Source organism: Chionomys nivalis, chromosome 19 (genome assembly GCF_950005125.1).
Source record: "Chionomys nivalis chromosome 19, mChiNiv1.1, whole genome shotgun sequence".
In the NCBI taxonomy this organism is placed as follows: domain Eukaryota; kingdom Metazoa; phylum Chordata; class Mammalia; order Rodentia; family Cricetidae; genus Chionomys; species Chionomys nivalis.
In genome coordinates, this window is record NC_080104.1 from 22,604,529 (window position 1) to 22,624,888 (window position 20,360).

At 37.7% G+C, this 20,360-nt stretch overlaps 1 protein-coding gene across 1 annotated transcript in view; it reads right to left on the bottom strand.

The window, feature by feature from the left end:
• Positions 1-20,360, bottom strand: part of Col19a1 (collagen type XIX alpha 1 chain) — a 311,078-nt gene that overhangs the window by 272,775 nt on the left and 17,943 nt on the right. Inside the window, exons 4-5 of the mRNA XM_057751349.1 lie at positions 16,676-16,741; positions 15,204-15,303 (exon numbers count right to left, since the gene is read on the bottom strand). Coding sequence (XP_057607332.1) covers positions 15,204-15,303; positions 16,676-16,741 — 166 coding nt within the window. The remainder of the gene's footprint in view (positions 1-15,203; positions 15,304-16,675; positions 16,742-20,360) is intronic.

Consider the following 20,360-nt stretch of genomic DNA (forward strand, 5'->3'; position numbering starts at 1 on the left):
TATACTGTGCAGCCTCAGTGGCCCAGAATCAGAGGCGCTGCATCCTTAACACACCCCTTCAAAGTGTGGATGGATGTGTGTGTAGCTACAGGGTAACTCTATAACCTGAAGACTGAAGACGAGCAGGTCTGAGCAGAATTTCACTGTTGTGGGGAGCAACATTTTCATGGATAGGAATTCCAGCAAGGGAATGACCAGAAATTGAGAGAACAATGATGGAAGTGGACTTACTTTTTTTTGTTGTTCTTGTTTCAATTCCTATTTTCTTTATAGCACTGGGAATTAAACCCACCCCATGGGCATTACGTGTGCCATGGTAGTGGCCAGTGCTGGAATCACTAGGCTACAGCCCTTGCTCAGCCATATCTTTTTGTTTTAAACATGTACACATGATGAACATCTTTGTGGTTCCCAGAAAATAAACCCAAATAACCATTTGGGGAACTGACATTCCCTAGATAACCAGGTAAGGAGGAGGTTTCATAGTGATGGGGGTTTTGTGTGTTCATAACATCATTTTGACCCCCAAGTTGATTGAGTCTTCTGGGACCACTTATATGACTCCGGCCAAAATGAGAAAAGAATTGTGGGCAAAATTACATCAAAAGTGAAGTGTGTTGGAGCACAAAATTTAAGTAAATTTGACTGAAGACATTGGCAGGGACTGAATGCTGAAGATAGGGCTGCACGAGATTTTCTACGCTACATAGCAGTCCAGTTGTCAGGAAAGAGAAACAGAGGTACAAGAGAGACACTGTAATACTGATGCGATTGTCACTGGAAATGGAACAGTAGTTACTAGGATCTCAGAAGAAGACATTTTTATAGGTCTGAGAAAATCTTGGTCATATGTGAATGGGTTAGGGGATGATTAAGAAAATGTGTCAGTAACATGGAGGGTTTGTGAGTGAATGGGACTGTCTAGGAAATGTTTCTAGACTAGGGTGGGATTAAGTATATATTTGAAGACTAAGAGGCTAGGGTACTATGAAGAGACGAGTTGAAGACACAAGTACAAAGGATCAATTGTAGAAGAAGGTCTCAGAGGAGGTTGGCTGGGAGGAGACTAAGATCACAAATGAGGAAAGCAGAAAGGCCACCTCTGAAGAAGACAGCTGAGACAAGGATTCCAAGATGTAAAGAGGAAGATGAGAGGGTTCAAGTAAGATTGCCTAATTCAAACCTACATTCAAGCACCTAGGTGTTAATTCTTACAGTGCCATCTTGTGTGACAATGCTGATCAAAACTTTTACTGACAAATCTATCACCAATTCACTTAAAGTGTCTAGTTACAGCAAATCAAATTTTTCTTCTCAGTTATTTGAGTATCTTATTTTTTTGTTTAAAAGTTATAAAATATTCACCTTTTTAGAGTGAATGTATTTTAAGAAATCTAAGTTGTCATTAAAATGAGGCTATGGACAAGGTAAGTAAATATATGTGCCGCATAAAATAATATAAGCAATTTTAGGCTACCATTTTGATTAGTCTTCATTGCTAAGAAAAAAAGTTGAATGGTAAGAGGTTTATGAGCAATTAGGTGCCACAGCTATTCTTCTTTGGTTGACATAAATCCTAAAGTTTATCATTGAAATTGTGCTTTTATCTATTTATTTGGTAGCATCCGAGAGTAATTTTAAAACTACTTTATGATTATAGTGATATTTTATAAAAATAGAGTCCTACCACTTTATAAAAAGTCTGTAGAGTTGCTATAAAGGTATTCTTATATATAGCAAGAAATCATACATTACAACCATCAGTTCTTTAACTAATTCAACAATTTAGAGCCAGAAGAGGTGAATCAGCGGGGGTAGAGGTGCTGGTAGCCAAGATAATAAACTGACTTCAATTCAATTCAAAGCCACATGGTGGAATGAGGGCATCAAACTCCTCATATTATCCTCTAACTCCACGTTATATGTGATGGTATGTTTACATACACACACACAAATACATGTGCATGTACACACTGCTAAATAAATAAAAAAGCAAAATTGATTCATAAAATTTAAGGTTATGCTTAGTTATTTAAAACTTTGCAAGCATTATAAAAAACAAAACATCTTCCAATTCCTTAAGTTAATTATTAATTAATCTTCTCAGTACTGTTATGGGCTTAATAAGATCAGAGATGTGTGAAGCACGTGCTCATCCACCTGTGTTATTTGTAGAGTGTGAAAATGCTCCCCAGGCATGCTCTTAGGTATTCTGATTGAGGCTTTTTCCTCAACTGAGATTCCCTCTTCCCAGGATTGAATCAAATTGACAGAAAATGTGATACAAGTCTTTCATTTGATCTCATTTCCTCTCCCTTCCTGCCCTTTCTTTTTTCTTTCTTTTTCTTTTCTTCCACCACAAAGTTATATCCTATTTATATAGGGTTTCTGTTTTCCTCTGAATACTGTTTGCTCAGAGATACAAAGCTGGCCTTCAATTGCTTCCCTTCCTGTAACATGAGGGCCTGCTTTTTGGGGTTTCTGTCCTCCCACCAGGTCCCACAGCCTTTAGCCCCAAAGAACTTACACAGAGAGTCTACATTAGATATAAACTGATTGGCCCATTAGCTCAGGCTTCTTGTTAACTCTTATAACTTATATTAACCCATTATTCTTATCTGTGTTAGCCACATGTCTCTGTACCTTTTTCAGTGGGGCAGGTCACATCCTGCTTCTTTGGTGTCTGGACAGGACTATGAGGAATGGGCTTCCTCCTTCCCAGAATTCTCCTCTTCTCATTGCCCTGTCTCTACTTCCTATCTGCTTTTCCTGCCTATACTTCCTGCCTGGCTACTGGCCAATCAGTGTTTATTTAAAACATAATTGAAAGAATACAGAATTGTCCCACACCACCTTCCCTTCTGCTAGGATAACATACTAGCTGTTCCATTGGAAGAATTGTGTTTTACATGGCTAGCATTCTGCTCTGCACTATAGCAAATAGAGGGGGGAAAAACACTGTTTTCCTCAGAAATGGAAGCACAGACACTTTCTTTATATGCATTTGAATCTAGAAAGAGGTAAGTTTGTAAATGGGCAGCACTATTAACAGGCATTTTCTTTCATTATATTTGACAGTGTGTTTAATCTTTGAAGGTGATAATGAGACTCCTTACTTTACTAATATATTAAAGATTGATGTGGGGTTCCCCTCTGTATGCTGTGAATACCATTGGTTAATAAAGAAACTGTCTTGGACCTGTGCAGGGAATAGAAGTAGGCAGGAAAAACTAAGCTGAATGCTGGGAGAAAGGAGGTGGAGTCAGAAAGAAGCCATGGAGTCACCGCTAGAGACAGACATGCTGAAACTTTGACTTCATAGTGATGCATAGATTAATGGAGATGGGTTAAATTAAGATGTAAGAGTTACCCAATAAGAAGCTAAAGCTAATGGGCCAAGCAACGATTTAAATAATACAGTTTCTATGTTATTATTTTGGGGTTAAGTGGCCGGGAACTAACTAGTGGCTTCTTCACAACAAAATATAAGTTAATATTATGCAAATAAAATCTCTTCATAGTGTCTTCATTCAAAACTCATGTGAAATAAAAATATTTAAAGTTTATAAGTGTTTTTTTTTTCAACTAGCACTCCAAAGAGATACAAAATTTTAAAAGTTTCTGAACAAATAAGATTATCTGTCTCTGGGTTTACACTCAAATGAATCTTCAATTAAAGTGATAGCAATGAACATCTATGCACTTGTGATCCATTACGCATGCAGTTTAGCTTTCCAAAATAATACTGAGTTATGTGAAATCTGAAGGAAAAATATTCGATTAACTAAGTTTGAGGAGGAGAAGATAAAATCTTCTCAAGTCTTACTAGGTGACCAACAAGAAAGGCACATGGACTTCACATGAAATACAGTAAAGCAGTAGAAGCAGAAGGGCTTCTATAACCACATGACTTCATAGCTGTAATCTCAAAGGGATCTCTTTACTTTCCCTTGCAATTAATGCAAGCATACTCTTAAATCTTCTGAAGTGTTATCAGTAGAGACAGTGTAGTAAAAATGAAAGGTTTTATCCATTTAGCAGGTGTTTATTTCTTATATTCTTGAGGATATTTGTTCTTTCAACTCAGTGATACTGTGCTTTAAAATGATGAGCAAATGAAGCAGTCTCCACCTATCAATCAATACGATTTTTAAAATATTGTGTTGAGTATTTAATTACCACTTTTATACATACAGAATTGTCTTGAAGGTCCTTCCTAATTGCATTATAGAAGAAGTTATATAATAAATAGTTAATATGACAGTCAAATCAAATATTATTATGTTGCTTAATTTCCAAATGAACTCTGTGATGAAAAGACTTAAGGATGAACTTGAAAAATATTGAAATTAGATTATCAGGTTCTGTAAAACTGTTGCATATATCTCGCTTAACTTCTGATCATTAATTTATATCCAACCAGTTACAAAGTAAATTTGAGAGAAAAAATAAAACTTTCCAGAACAAACAAAAATTCTAGAGGATTTTGCATCTTTTTACATTTCTGTAGTCATTTTTATGTTAAATCACTTGTCAATAGATAAAAATGTCCCTGAATTTCTTAAAGAGGTCTAAGATAATTTTTTGTAACTATTGTTAATATTTCCATACATTATTTAAAACTTCTACAAGAGTTATCTTTAAATTCCTTCAGATTTAACACTAGTAATTTTGCTAAATAGTTTGACTTGACTTAAACAATTCCATACTGAGCCCAGCAGTCTTCTCTTTCCATTTTAGAATGTATGAGCAGTGACTCACCTCACATTCTTAGCGAGCCAGATAATAATTAAGGAAGTACCACCATGATGACGTAAAGAATCATGTGTAACAGTCAGTCAGTCTCATAAAACAGCTGGACAAGGTTTTAGCTAAGTCACATCGCCCTTATATAGGAAGCTTCCTATCTCAAAACAAAAGAATGTCCAAAGGAAAGCCCAGGGGAAACATAGTCATTCTCTATAGCTTAATGGAGCTGCAAAATGATCCTTCAAAAACGCCCAGGAATTAGAAGCCTGTGTCAGAGCTCTGAGCACAGCTTCATGCCTCAAAATTCAGCTGGTTCTAAGTACTTGGAAAGGACCCAGCTAAGAGCGAAAAAAAGTGAATCACGGGTTAGAAAACAAGCCCTTATGAGGGAAAGAATGAAAATACTGAAAATTGACCCTTACACGCATGGTGCTTAAAGTTTAGCCTCAATGACAGAGGGGTGGGCTTTGAGCCACATGGCTTAACCATGCTGAACCGTGAAAGACCGGAGGTTCCAGGTTCTTCTCAGACCAGCACAAGAAGAACTTACCATTGTTGCTGGTGTTATTAATTATTATTATTATTAGTTGCTGGTTTTTTAAGCTTTTTTTAGTTTTAATTATGTCTATGTGTGAGCGGTTATATACATATGAGGGCCAATAACCTAAGAGGTCAGAAGGTCGGAAGTTTTAAGTCCTCCTGGAACCGGAGTTGCAGGGTTCCATAAGGAGCCAGATGTGAGTACTGGACACTCAACTCAGGTTTGGAAGAAGAGCATGTGTTCTTTTCTTTTTGGTTTTTGTTTTTTGTCAGATTAATTAGCAGTTTTATTTTTGGAGGAAGCTCCATACTGATTTCTATAGTGACTGGCCAAGTTTATACTCCCACCAACAATCCATAAGTTTCTCCACATCTCTGTCAGCATTTGTGTTCTTTTTTATTCATTTTTTTTCTCTAAATTTTTTCTTTTTTTAATGGCATGTGTTCTTAACTTCTGATCTGTCATCTCTGCAGTCCCTAGTAGCTGTTTCTTTCTTTCATATATATAAAGTGATGGGTTCCATTATGGTATTTTGATGCATAGTTAGTTCCTATTGATCCTTATCCTCCCCTTCCCTCCTCATCCTCCTGGTCCCTTCCCAGTTGACTCACTTCTTTCTCAGGGCACGTGTACTCTATACCATCCTTTTAATTTTCCTCTTCCTTATTTTCCCGTCTGCATGGCCTCCTTTTTAATTTCATAATTATATATGAACATATATGGATTAGCTACCATATATAATATTTATTTATTCTATCTATGTATAAGAGAGAAAATATTTAGTATTTGTTTTTATTAGCCTGGGATGCTTCACTTAATGTAATATTTTTATGTTTATTGCTATTTTATTTACAATAATTAAGAAGTGGAATCGATTTTGTCTCTCAGTAGTTAAAAAGATGAAGAAAATGTGATGTAATGGGATCTGCTTCAGTTACAAAGATAAAGGAAATCATGACATTTGTAGGGAAATAGTCAGAGCTGTAAAATTTTTAGGGAAGTGTAACTTTTCCTTGTATCCTGTATCTCTCTAACAGGTTCCCGGAAGGGAAGACAGAGTCACATCCCTTACCAGTGGAAGCCTGGAACAGTGTTCGGTGCTGAGTCGTAGGATGTTCGATGTTTGCTGACTAAAATAAGCGCTGATTGCATAAATTAGAGGAACTTAAAATGCTGCTTCTCATTCATCCTTTAGCTGAGTGGAACCATTTAGGAACAGCTAGGACAGGTGGAAGACACACCCATTCCTGTTAATAATTGCGTAAGGATTGAGTTTAAAAACAACACTTTTGCATTTAGAACCACGGGCCCTAAGGCTACAGATGACTTCAGAGAATACAAAGTATACAAGGATATGAATGTGCTGGGACAGAGCTAGTTCTCTATCGGGATCCCTGAAGATGGCTCTCAGGTCTACAAATCAGTTTTTTGGAAATAATCCTATACGGAGCGTAAAACCCTTTCCCGTAGTTTGGAGTGCTGTTTGTAATCCTAAAAACCTGAGTTTGACTAATGACAGCTTACAGTGGAGGAGAGGAGGGAGGGAAACCTGCAGCCAGGATGTAAGGTAAATGAAGAAATTTAATTAATAAGAAAATAAACTTGAGTTTGTATAAAAGCCCATGTGGAAAAGTCATACTTCTAGGAACCATACAAGGATATGAATGTGCTGGGATGTAAATTTTGGCATAAGCTATCCAGTGCACCACTCAGATTCAGGGTGATTTTCAAGGAAGATGCTAAACTCCAGAGGCCCCCCAAAAGTCTAAAATGCAAAAATACACATTAGAATAGTTCTACTTCCTTCTTCCCTTTTTTTGAGACATGCTCAGGTTTTCTTTCTATGACATTTTCTTAGCTTTTGTGAATATTCATTGACACTTCTAATATCTCAAAAGACTGCAAGCATTTTCCTATAATTTTTTACTTGTCCTGTGATCTTTTATATATCAATTACTTTACTTGATATTTAAAAATCATACCTAGTAATGGGGTGTTATATGACTTTTGATACATGTATGCATTGAATGATAGAAAATGAAAGTAAATGCATTTATCACTTTAAATGGTCCTCAGTTCCTTATAATGAAACTTTCAAAATCTTTTTCAAGCCTTTTGAAATGTACAATATATTGTCATTATTTGTGGTTATCCCTCTATGCTATCCAACATTAGGAGCTACTCCTATCTCTTTGTGACTTAGTATCCACTGATCCCTCCCTCCCCATCCCTCCTGATACCCAGCTGTACTATTTTAAATGAGAAGAATCCTCCCATAAACTGAAGTAATTAATCACTCATATCCAGATAGTCATGCTGTTTATGGAGTTGGTCCAACGTTGCTAGAGGAAGTACATCACTGAGGGCCTGCATCAAGAGTTCATAGCCTTGCCCACTTCCAGTTTATTCTGTTTCTTTTTTGCAGTTGAGTAGATCCTCTCCTGGCTCCCTATTCTAGACACTTGCTACCATGCTGATGGAGGAAGGTCATTGGTTAAATAATAAAGAAACTGCCTAGGCCCATTTTTAGGCCAGCCCTTAGGTGGGTGGAGTAAACAGACAGGATGCTGGGAGAAAGAAGCCGAGTGAGGAGTCGCCATGATTCTCCCACTCCAGACAGACGCAGGTTAAGATTCTCCCTGGTAAGCCAGCTCGTGGTACTACACAGAATATTAGAAATGGGTTAGATCAATAAGAGGCCGGAACTAATGGGCCAGGCAGTGATTAAAAGAATACAGTTTCCGTGTAATTATTTCGGGGCATAAGCTAGCCATGCGGGCGGCTGGGTGCCGGAGAAGGAGCCACGCCGCTCGTATTACAACAGAGTGGCACCCAACGTGCTAATGAACTCCACGTAAAACCTGAGAGGGCTTAAAAAGGACACAGAGAAAATTTAAGACAGCTTTTTGCTGTTTGTGGGTTGTGTGCGGCAAAGAAATTGTCCTGACTCAGCAACAGGAAAAAACTGGCTGTTTTAAAATGCCGGCTTTCTGGGCTGTGCCGCCATCGCGATCTCTGTCTGGCTCCTGCGGGAGACAGAGTCTTTCAATGGAGCATTTGGAGTAAAGAGCTACGGCTTGCTTGATGGCAATGTGGACTGCTGTGTGCCTGGAACTGTCTGTGGCTCAGGGGCAACAAATGGCTCTGAGGCAGGAGCAGCTCAGCTCCGCCATGAGGAACTCTGCTGGTCTCAGGCAGGAACTACCATAATTACCATAATAACAGCGCAGTTAAGGTTTAGACTGGGCAGGACACAGGCAGTACCATAATACCTCTATATGGTGCAACTTAGGTTTTTAAGAAGCGCTTAACATTTTAAAAAATGCTCCTGGATAGTAAAAAATTACAGATTCACAATAAAACAGATTCAGACATAAAAGACCACAGTGTTGGTGACTGTACGTAGGCTTGAGAGAGAGAAAAAACAAATATAGACAATAAAGTTAATGGTTTTAAAAAAAGGGTAAAGTCTTTAAAGAGACAGAGTACAGATAGTTATAGATTAAAAGAAATAAAGAAAAATAAGCCACGTAAAAATGGAAAATTCACAGAGAGTCTGGATTCTTTGTATTATTGTGTTTTCTTTAAAATTTTTGACTGTAAAGGAGCTAAGTACAGAGAGACATTTCATTATATGGGCTACCAAGCTAAACCAGAATGGATACAAGGGTATTATGATTTCAGAATTTGGGTCTAAGGATATGATGCTTTGGAGAGGGTCTTCTTTTGTTTTCACAGAGGATGCGACCCTGTGGATTTCTTCTATCCCAATATGGTATGATAGACCACGCCCTCCTGAAAGGTTACTGTGAACCCCTTCAAAAAATTACTTCACACAACTGCCAACCGAGATGACCCTGACACACAGGTTATACCATGAAAGACCTAATTAACGACGCCCCCATTCAGCAGGAAGCAGTTTGGAGAGAAAAAACTGCGCCCATGTTCCCAAATATTGTTTATAAATGTTCTTTTACATTTAAAGGGGGATATGATATAGATATGAATAATTTGTATTGGTGTGGATTTGAAGGTCAATTTTGTTATATGTATATGCATATTTCTAATCTTGATTAAGGTATTGTGATTGTATAGTTCATTAAAAAATGTAATGTATATAGGTTGTTAATGGATAATCATCGATAATTGTCAAGCTTTTAGTCATGTTAGATTTTCTAGATGTGCATAGATATATTTCAGCTAGATAGGCATTCTTCATATCTTTCAAAGACTGCAGAATATGGCATTTAAAAAATTTTAATAACTTAGGGCTTTTCATGACAATGAGACACGTCTGCTCCTGGCAGCACCAATCTACTTCAAGAGGATTATGGGCATCGAAGAGGCTCCTTAAGGAGTTTGATAGCCATTTGGGCAAGAAACTGCTCTTGCCTGGACTGTTGCATAAACTGGACACAGAGAACCCGCAGAAAGAGGACTGCTGAACTTGCCTAAATGTAAGATGGTTTTTCGGGGTTCCTGACTCATAAAAGAGTCTGCGAGACATTCTACAGGACACAGCAAAAAGTGACTGAACTGTCTTTGGAATTTCCTGCTTGATGAAAATGTCTGCTGGATACTATGGGCCTGTAGGCCGAAGATGGATGCCCCAACGGTACAAAAGAACTTTGGGTGACTGTCCAGGCAGCAAGATGTCTCTGTCATTTCTAGAGTTTTCTTATTTCTTGTTTACTTAGGTAATATTATATCCTTCTGGAGTCTTTGATGGAGTTGAAGAATGGTTAGTTATAGTTACAGTTTTCCATTGTTATGATAAAAGATAAAATAGATATAAGTATTGTAACTGTAATTCTTGCTTTATAACTGTTTTGTTATATGTAATTTTACTATGTTAAAGTGAAAGCCTTTTTTGTTTAAACAGAAAAAGGGGAAATGATGGAGGAAGGTCATTGGTTAAATAATAAAGAAACTGCCTAGGCCCATTTTTAGGCTAGCCCTTAGGTGGGTGGAGTAAACAGACAGGATGCTGGGAGAAAGAAGCCGAGTGAGGAGTCGCCATGATTCTCCCACTCCAGACAGACGCAGGTTAAGATTCTCCCTGGTAAGCCAGCTCGTGGTACTACACAGAATATTAGAAATGGGTTAGATCAATATGTAAGAGCTAGTCAATAAGAGGCCGGAACTAATGGGCCAGGCAGTGATTAAAAGAATACAGTTTCCGTGTAATTATTTCGGGGCATAAGCTAGCCATGCGGGCGGCTGGGTGCCGGAGACGGAGCCACGCCGCTCGTATTACAACACCATGCCCCTTCCCCCACCACCATCATGGCCTCTGGAACTGTAAGTTCAAATAAACTTTGTCTTCCATGAGCCTTTTCGGTCATGGTGTCTTTTGACAGCGATGAAATGTAACTAATACATCTCTCTTGGACTCTCGTAACCACTATTCTACTCCCATGGACTATCCCTTACTTCCAGGTAAAAGTATGGAGCTATATAATCCTGCCTTCATAAAGCAATAACCAAGGATACACTAGACATTTTGGTAACAAAATATAGTCATATTGGGAAAGAGGTTTCGCTTTTGTTTCCACAGCAGAAGAAAAGATAGGGATTCCTACCATCAAAACTGGTAAAGCTTAGATTCCAACAGGAGAGACCTCTTGATTAGAAGAGGTAATAATTCATTAAACAGTATGGCCATTAAATCTAAACTAACTTTTAAGACTAACAAATCCCTTTCATTTGATCAGATATAACCTGCCAAAAAAGGAAACTTCCCAAAGTTAGGGTTGTGGTAGGGTTTTGTTTTTGTTTTTCCAAGAGAATGAAGGCATCCAACTAAGGAATCTGAAGACAACTGGACAAATGAGACATCTGAAGAAAAAAGATGAATCATCCAGAGAAAATGTCCCAAGAAAAAGAGTAAATTGGCCTAATGGTATAGCACATTTCCAACAGGGTAAAATTTTATAAACCTTCCCAAATTTTGCTTCTGCTATTCTCCACAGACATATAAGGCAAATGGTCTTTTTTTTTAGTCCCAGTCTTATAAGTTAATTTATAACCTTGGGTGTTTGTCATTTCTTAGTTTTGAAAGTTGTTTGCTCTGCATTTCCCATTTATTCAGGTAATATTATATTCTTCTCGGGTCTCTGATGGAGTTGAAGACAAGATAAATCAAGATAAAACAAGAGTTTTTCTTGTTACCAAATTCAGAAAAGAAACTTACAAGAGAAGTGTAAGGAATATAAGGTTGAGCAGCATAAAAAGATAGTTTGGGGCTGGTGATACAAGTTAGGATAGAAAGTAAATTAGGTACAACACTTTGGACTCACCAAGATACGATAGATAATGTAGTATTTTCTCTGAATTTCAAATGCAAATGGACTGCACATTGTTGATGTAATTCTTTCCTGTATATATTTGTACATAGTTATTGTACATACTGTATATTGTTTTACTATATTAGAGCTAAAATCTTCCCTTTTATTAAAAAGGGGAGAAACGATATATGATGCTGTTTTGCATTCTGACAATATAGTTTGTTTTGAATCAGAGGTAGAGCTAGATGTTAGCTGACCAAAATTAACCATAGAGATTTTGGAGGACTGAGGAAGTAGTAAGGCAGAGCCTAGAGATGATCTCAGCCCTTTTAGAGGAAGGAACAGAAGAAGTAGAAAGTCATTGGTGACTGTTCTGCTACTTCTCTAATCTTTCAGGTTCTTACCCCAATATCTGACACCTGACTTTTTGTTGATAAAGGATAATTAGATAAATGCTTCACATTTAAGTGCCCCTCTAATAGGTCAAAGCACTAAAAATCAACAGAACTCAATATGGCCTCAAAATTCATCCTACTATAGTATTCCAGACAGCTCTATAAATAAATAACCTGAGATACAGGGTGATTTACCACAACAGAATCAATGATAAATCAGAAGATTCATTTCTTGATTTCCGATTTCCTAACCCAGCTCTGACTGTGGTGGCTTTAGGACCAACAATACATAGAAACTCAAAATATATGAACACTTTTGTATTGTTAGAGTATTAATAAAGACTCACTACGGAATAAAAAAAAAACTCCTTCTGGTCAAGAGAACAGACTCTCCAGTGACATAACATCCAAGTCACCTCTCCAAGGTCCAAGTCCTAGGAAGGCAGGCTCCTCTCAAGCCAATCTAAGGAGACAGGTAGAGCACGCTCTCCTTTAATGTGGCACTGTATCTTTTCTACGCAAGAGTCTTCTCATCACACAATGCCCTACAGACTGCATTCATGCCACTTTCTGTGCCCGCCACCTTCCTGAAATACACAGAAGACTGTAACATTTCCCTTCCCTTTTATCTGTTCCCTAAACACACCTTAGGGCTGCCTTGCTCCTTGCCATGCGGCTACTTGTCTGCCTTGGGTCTGACCTCCATGCTGGTTCAACAAACATGATTTTCTTTTCTCTCTTTCCCCTTCTGTTTCTCTGGGGAGAATTACAGTTTGACTGCTCTGAGAGTTTTTCATTTAAATTCTAATAAAATTGACTTCAAGATTCCACTTGAGTTCATTCTTAAATTCTTTTAGCAGTAAGAGTAAAACCCCTAACAGGGGAAAAAGCTTCCTCTGGAAAGATAACTCAGACAACTAAAAGCAGGCCACCCAGAATCTTTTAAAGCACAGATACTCACCCTTTGTTAGCTCAAGAAACACTGAAGAAATGGGCAGGAGTTTCAAATCAAGAAAAACACAGCAAGTTGTCATGACACCCTTTAGTCAATATAGTTTTACATGTACAATAATATAGATATAGATAGGTAAATGTAAGTATAAATATCTTGAGGACCCTTGTCTAAGCAAACTTTGGGTGTCCGATCGGAAGCCAGGCTAAGGATATTGAATGTACTCTAATGGGTTTCTGATTCCCACATTTGTGAGGCTTCGACCCTCATGAATGTCAACTAGAATATGCCAGAACAATAAAAACAAGTTCAGGCACAGAAAGCATTTTCATTTTCCATATAAAACAGCATCTGCCTTTTCCCATGCTGAGTCTGCAGGGCAGCTTATTTACAAATATATAAATAGCTGAAACTTTACTCCAGGCCCATTGAAAAATCAAAACGGCATCATGCAAGAGAAGCACCCTAGCATAGTTGGCTCCATGAGGAAAATGTAAGTGGAGATGAGCCAAGTGACTTGACACTCGCTGGTCAGCTTAACCAGACACCCTCCAGTTTCCTGTCATGGAGGAACCCAGGGTTATGCTCTGCAGAGTCAGATAATTCACTTTCACTGATTGTCCAGAGACTGGGGAGTGATTTAGAGCCAAAGGTTGAAAAGCAAACTTCAATTCATTGGTAATCCGGTGGGCTCAAAGGGAGATCACCTCGTAGTGGCAGTACTTTTAATATCAGCTTATTCTGCTTTTGTGAAAGTCCGGTGAATTTAGAATGACTCACTCTAGTCAATTCTTTTCCCATATTGCCAGACTTACAGGGATTTACATCAACAGGAGAAAAGAAGTAAGAAAAATAATGCATCTTAATGTTTGAACAGAATGTATTGCCTTTCCTAAATTTATTAAGAAACATTATCTAGGCCAGACAGTGTGGCGCATGGCGCACACCTTTAATCCCAGCACTCAGGAGGCAGAGGCAGGCGGATCTCTGGGAGTTCGAGGCCAGCCTGGTTTACAAGAGCTAGTTCCGGGACATGCACCAAAGCTACAGAGAAACCCTGTCTCGAAAAACCAAAAAAAAAAAGAAAGAAAGAAAGAAAGAAAGAAAGAAAGAAAGAAAGAAACATTATCTACCAAGAATTAATCCCTCTCCCTCCCTTCCTCCCTCCCTAGATACACACACACACACACAAGCATATATCTTGCTTGTCCTTACAACATATGCATAACCAAGCATGGAAGTGCGGGGCTGTGCTCAGTGTCTCCTCATGATGTCACCTGAACAGCTATACCTTATGGCACCTAATGACAATCACTCCTTATATATACCTCCAATATCAAATCACAGTCTTCCTTAACATCTCTGTTTCTCATCAATGAATGAACTGAAGAATGCCATTAAATTAAAGTCTTCCAAAGCATCACAAAACAGGAAGTTTAAAAGGAACATTTTACCAGGAAGTGGTGGTGCACGCCTTTAATCCCAGCACTCAGGAGGCAGAGGCAGGTGGATATCTGTGAGTTCAAGGCCAGCCTGGTCTACAAGAGCTAGTTCTAGGATAGGCTCCAAAACTATAGCGAAATCCTGTCTCGAAAAACTAAAAAGAAAAGAAACATTTCCAGAGGGGAAAACGAGTTACGAACCTTGTCTGTGTGGAGAACCTGAGGACAGACAACAAGATGCATAGATGCGTGTCGAAAGTGAGAGCACTCATGCATGCTGCATTCACTTTCTCACAAAGACATCTAGGCTGAATGTTAAGCCCAGGATGGCTGTGCTGCTTATTCACAACACTGCATTGATACACAAGGATGTTCAAGTTTGAGCCAACATATAAATGCCAAAAAACCAAACTGCAAAACAATTTCTCATCACTTCCAGTGCTATTCAGTATTTAGAGGAAGCCCCCACAAATAAACTGTTGTTTTAATTCCCCACAAAACATAATATATAGGAATAAATGCAGTAGCCATCTTTTGTCTCTAGATCTATATTGAGCCTTATGTTTCAAAGTTCACTTTTTAAATTACTTTTAAATTTATGTCTACTTTAAATGTTAACAAGATTACTCCAAAAGTGTATGTAATTTTCTGAAGACTTTCTGCCTGCATGCAAAAGATTGGATTGCAGAGTTTTATCAATAATAAATACATAAGTCGTATATTCATTACAGCATTGAGGGGCACAAATGAGCTTTATATTTTTGAGCAAAAATTTGGAATAGTCTTAGAAAATATTTTTGTACTACTGTTGAAATGAAAACAAATTAGTTTACTCACACAGTGTCTCTGAGAAGAAGGGCACTTCCCAATTTGAAACAGGTTTTATCACCTTCGCAAAATGCACGCCTCAGAGCAAAACTCTCTCCCAGATCAAAGCCTGTAAAACGTCACACGCTATTAAACCCAGCAATAAACTCACAGACAGGTTGATTTTTTAAAAAAAACAGGAACTTGTTATCACATCTACAGGTTGATTGATTTAAAATAAAATCTTCCTGTTTGAAATCAACAAATATGCTCGATTTCTGTTTTGTTTATTTTCCTTTTAAGGTACAGGAGAATAAAATCCTCTTTGCCTAAACAGGCATGGCTATCTTTCTGAAGAACAGCTCATAAATAGAAGTCTCTCTGGCTTCGTCCAGCCTGATTGCACAACAACACTCCCACCTCGGACTGCCCAGTGCAAGAGCACCCTGGATGCTGAGAGCGCACCTGTTCACCTCCACTGTTGCTTCTCACAGGTGTTTCAAAGGAATACAATATCGCTTCACTTTAATTTAGGAGTTGACCTAAACCAATTGTTATGGTAGTTCATTGTACCCTCTCTAAAGTATAAAGAGAGCATTAGCCAGAATAAAAATCATAGCCATTCTTTTTGAATCTAAACAGCGTCTTACAAAAGTATGCTTTAGGGGAATTATACAGATGTTTCAAATTCAAGTGTGATCTATGTGTTATTATCATGTACATGTGAGAGAGCTGAGGAAACACAAAAAGAGAATATGGAAAGGAAAGGGAGAAAGGAAATCAAAAATAGGAATGTTGACTGGGTTGGTAGAACAGGCCTATGATACATTTTTGAGACTGAAGTAGCGGAAGGTTGAGTTTGAAGCCAGCCTGGGCTACACAGGGAGATCCTGTATAAAACAAAGAAAAAAAGAAGCAACAATAACAACAAAACCAGCAAAGCAACATTAATAGCAAAAGAAAGTGTAAAGAAAAAAGCATAAAAATGTTACACCAGTACAGTGTGTAGATTATGACTACATCTGGGTGCTATAACATCGTCTCGTTATTCTTTCCTCTTTTCAAAACTGCAACAGAAGACACAATTTTTGTGATTTTCCATAGCATTGGTTCTCCACCAAGGTGAGGTGTTGTTACCTGAGATTAAACAGTTTAGAATTCTGCTGATAGGATTTCACCTGCAGTATTTACTCCATTTTTCTGCGAATGCTGTGATCTTAAGGTATTATATTGGGAAGGGAGCAGGCTGGCCCACCTAGGCAAGACTTCTGGTCAGGAGGATAAAATCTCTGACTTGGTGGAGACCTAACACGCCATCTGGGCAGGGTCAGTGAGCTGGCTGCAGAACCACCCCTAGGACGGGGATGGGGTGGGGTGGAGGGGGATGGCCTTAAGTATTTTAGCTTTCCTGAACTCCCACTCCCCAGAGCAGTCTCATATAGGGCTGCACCCACACAGTGTGCAGTCTCTACGGATGGACGCTGCTTGACAAGGATGCTCACCTGAAACCTGAAGTTTGCTTCTGTCATCTTGATATCCCTTCATCCTCAGTATCGGGCAGGTACTTTCTATTTTAAAAGACAAGCATGGGTTATTTGAACTAAAATTTCCATCCTACTTTTTCTAAATAAAGTTCAATGCTTCTGTATAATCAAAAACAAGATAACAGTGAAAATAAAAATAAACTGAACTACCTTATTAGATTTCTATAAGGTCAGGATGACGGTCCCCATCCCACAGTATGTCTATGAAAATTTAATGTTATATCTATAAACAAATAGAATATTGCCTGGCCCCTGGTGAGAACACAGTGATGCTGGCTATTATTATCACTATTACCCAAACATCCATGTTTCTGTGGATATATATATATATATCCACAGGATTTAGTTAACTTTCATGGCTTCATTGTACAATTAAATTCAATGCATATTCTCTCAAATAAACAAGTGAATTATTGCTATATTTTATCATAATTTTATTCATATTTTTATCTGATGATCCTAAGCCTTTATAACAGAAGGGGACATGAATGTAACAAGTTAAATAAAATTAGAAAGCAAAGAAATTTCTATGTGACAAAGTTGAGGAAGTTAATACTTTACAAGTTTGTTCATAATACTCATGGATATATATAAAGTTAATCTCTACTCGGTGAGTTTATATATCCAATAAAACCACATCATAATGTATATGCATATATTAGTCTTTGAAGTAATATGTTTAACTCTAACTCAGACTATAACCACAAATGAAGTAATGTTCCCAAAACTGTAACCCATTTTTCAAGTCATGCCACTACACAACAATACAGCTACACTCTTAAACTAAGTACATCAAATCTTTTACATTGTATAGTCACAGGTTCAATTCTCTACATCAAAAATTTATGCTTGAGTTTCATGTCTTAAAGGTCATAGTATAGAAAGGAAATAAACTGCTGATGGCAAACTGACCATCTACTGGGTTGAAAGTGACAGCCTCTGATTTTCCAGTTAAAGTCTGAATGCCTCAGTCCTTCTTTTGACAAGAGCACCTCATAGCTAGAGCTGTGGCCAGGAGACAGTGTAGCATATTTTACTAGACGAGCCTCAAAGTCTAAGTGATGCTATCACATCATTGGCAAGGAAGAAGCAAATAACATATTCTTTGTGAATGACAATTAGAATCCCAATTTCAATAGATTGGGATATGTGTGTGTGTGTGTGTGCGTGTGTGCATGTGCGTGTTTGAAAACTGACAAGTTTATTGTCTGGTTTAAATGGAAAAGCAAAGATAGCGAAAGGCAAAGTTGAACAATAACTTGGAGACAAACCATGAGATATAAGGAATCCTTATAACGTGGCTTTGGTGTACATATAGAAAGACATCAATCAAACAGAATAGAAGGTCTAAATGCAGACCCTTCACATGTAGTTCCATTTATTGCAAAAACTACTGAAATTCAGCTGGAAATGGAGGATCTTTTAGTCAGTGGGGTCTGGTATTAGATATTGATACAGGAAAATACCACATGTGGAAATTGGATAAAATTATAAATGTGAAAAGAAAACATAAAGCGGGTTTGGTAAAATACAAAGTTTGGTGAGCCTGGAGAAGCAAAGAGCTCTGAAGAGAGACAAAGCATTGCTGTCAAAAGAAACTGTTGATAAATGGGGCTTCATCAGCCGAAAGCATATATTAATCAAAAGATCAGAAGTGTGAAAAGACAAGCCAGAGAATAGGAGAGAGTATTTACAATAGAAGCATCTTAAAGAGAGAAGGAAAACCACACATAAGGAGAAAATATCCAATGAAGTACTGAATCCAGAACAAGCTCTGACCTCCCACAAATGAGCAAAACATGAAAAAGTTTATTTCTAATACACTCTAAACTTTTTAAGACTTTCTAAAATGGAATATGCAAATTACCAACTCACATATTCCAAGGGGTGTCACCCCATCAGTAATCGGAAATGTAGAGGAAACCACTGAGAGTCCATTAAATGACCAAAATTAAAGAACTGTCACTCCAAGTGTTGATGCGGCTGAGACAAATGGCGAACACTTTCAGCTTGTCTACATTGCTTTTGGGGGCCGAGAGCGGTGCAGCCGCTTGGGAAAACCCTCTGACAGTGTTTACTGAAGCTAGCGATGCATGAACTCCAAGAGAAACTCAGTGACCCAAGAGACAGGAGAGCAAAACAGAAATGGAAATGACCTTTTAGACGAGAATGCCTATGTTATCATTACTCGTAGAGTTACAACCTACAAGTTCATCAAGAGGACATACTGCAAAATAAACAATGAAAAAACTGGACAACAGTTTAAAGAGAAAGATTTGGTTTGATACATTGAAATGTTTGGCTATTAGAGGCAAAGTAAGTGAGGGAATGTCATTCCCCTAAATTTTTACTATTATTCCATTTATGTGATAATTACAAAGTCAATCTCTGTTAGAGAAGTGATTACCATAGAGGGGGTATCACCTCAGAGCAAGTACACAGAAATCTTTTAGAATCCAGGAAACACTTTATGATTCTATTTGAGTGAGTGATAATTACATTAGTGTACATATAAACATAAAAATTCAGTATATTGTGCTTTTAACATTTACTGACTTTATGTAGACTATATAAGCAAAATCTCAACACAAGGAGGAAAGTAGTAGCTCTCTTGAGAAAATATTTTAATCTAAAAGTAGTTCTAAAATTTAAGTGATTAAAATATCCCTATAAAAATGTCTATTGGCTATTAATGTCTATATGGCAATATGCCATAAGAGGAATCTTGCATTCTTCATAGACACATAGAGGAAAGATGGAGTGTGTGATTGACAGAAGGAATCTCTGGGCAGCAGAAGGGCTTCCCTGCTGGGAGACTTGGGAAGGGAGGGGGAGGTGTGGGGCCTGTTTCCAGTAGGAAACTGTAAATCTCATTTCAATTCTTCCTAGGGAATATATGTTGATATCAACAGAATAAACACATTGCTTTGGAATAAATGAGATTCAACATTCCCAGCAATATGTATGTATTTTCCCACTAAAAGTATTTTACTTATAAAACATTAATGCTGTTTCCTACCTTTAAAACACATGCTTTGTTGTGAATAGCTGAACAAAACAAATTACAATAAGTGTTTTAAGATTTCAGGGATAATAAGATAAATTCACGAAGATATATGAATTCATTGCATAAAAATGAAGAAAGATGTAGTGGCACTGCCTATCATAAGCTAGCAATGATAATCAATTTAAATAGTGACATATACATTATAATATAAAACAGTAGAAGTAACACTATCACAAGTTGGGCATGTTAATTTATTCAAATATAAACATATAAACATACAGGTGTATTTAATATCAATGTATCGTTAGACTTATGCCTAACATTCAAATGTTGTCTTAGGCAGACAGGTTCAAACACAGCAACTCTGTTCCTCAGAGTCTCAGGAGTATTTCAGAGCAATGAATCCCATCTTTCTATGGATGATACATTGCTTGCCGAACTCATCAGCTTTTCAGAAGCAATAAAAGTAGCTTTAACAAATGCATGCTAAAGTGTTATTGTTTTACGTGACTTGAAAGACCTGGGCAGTCTCCAGGATAGATGGGGTACTGAAAGGAGCCACAGGAAACAAAAGGGAAGTCATCTAGCTCAGTTTTGCATATCCCATGACTTGATCTAATAACATCTTTTAACACT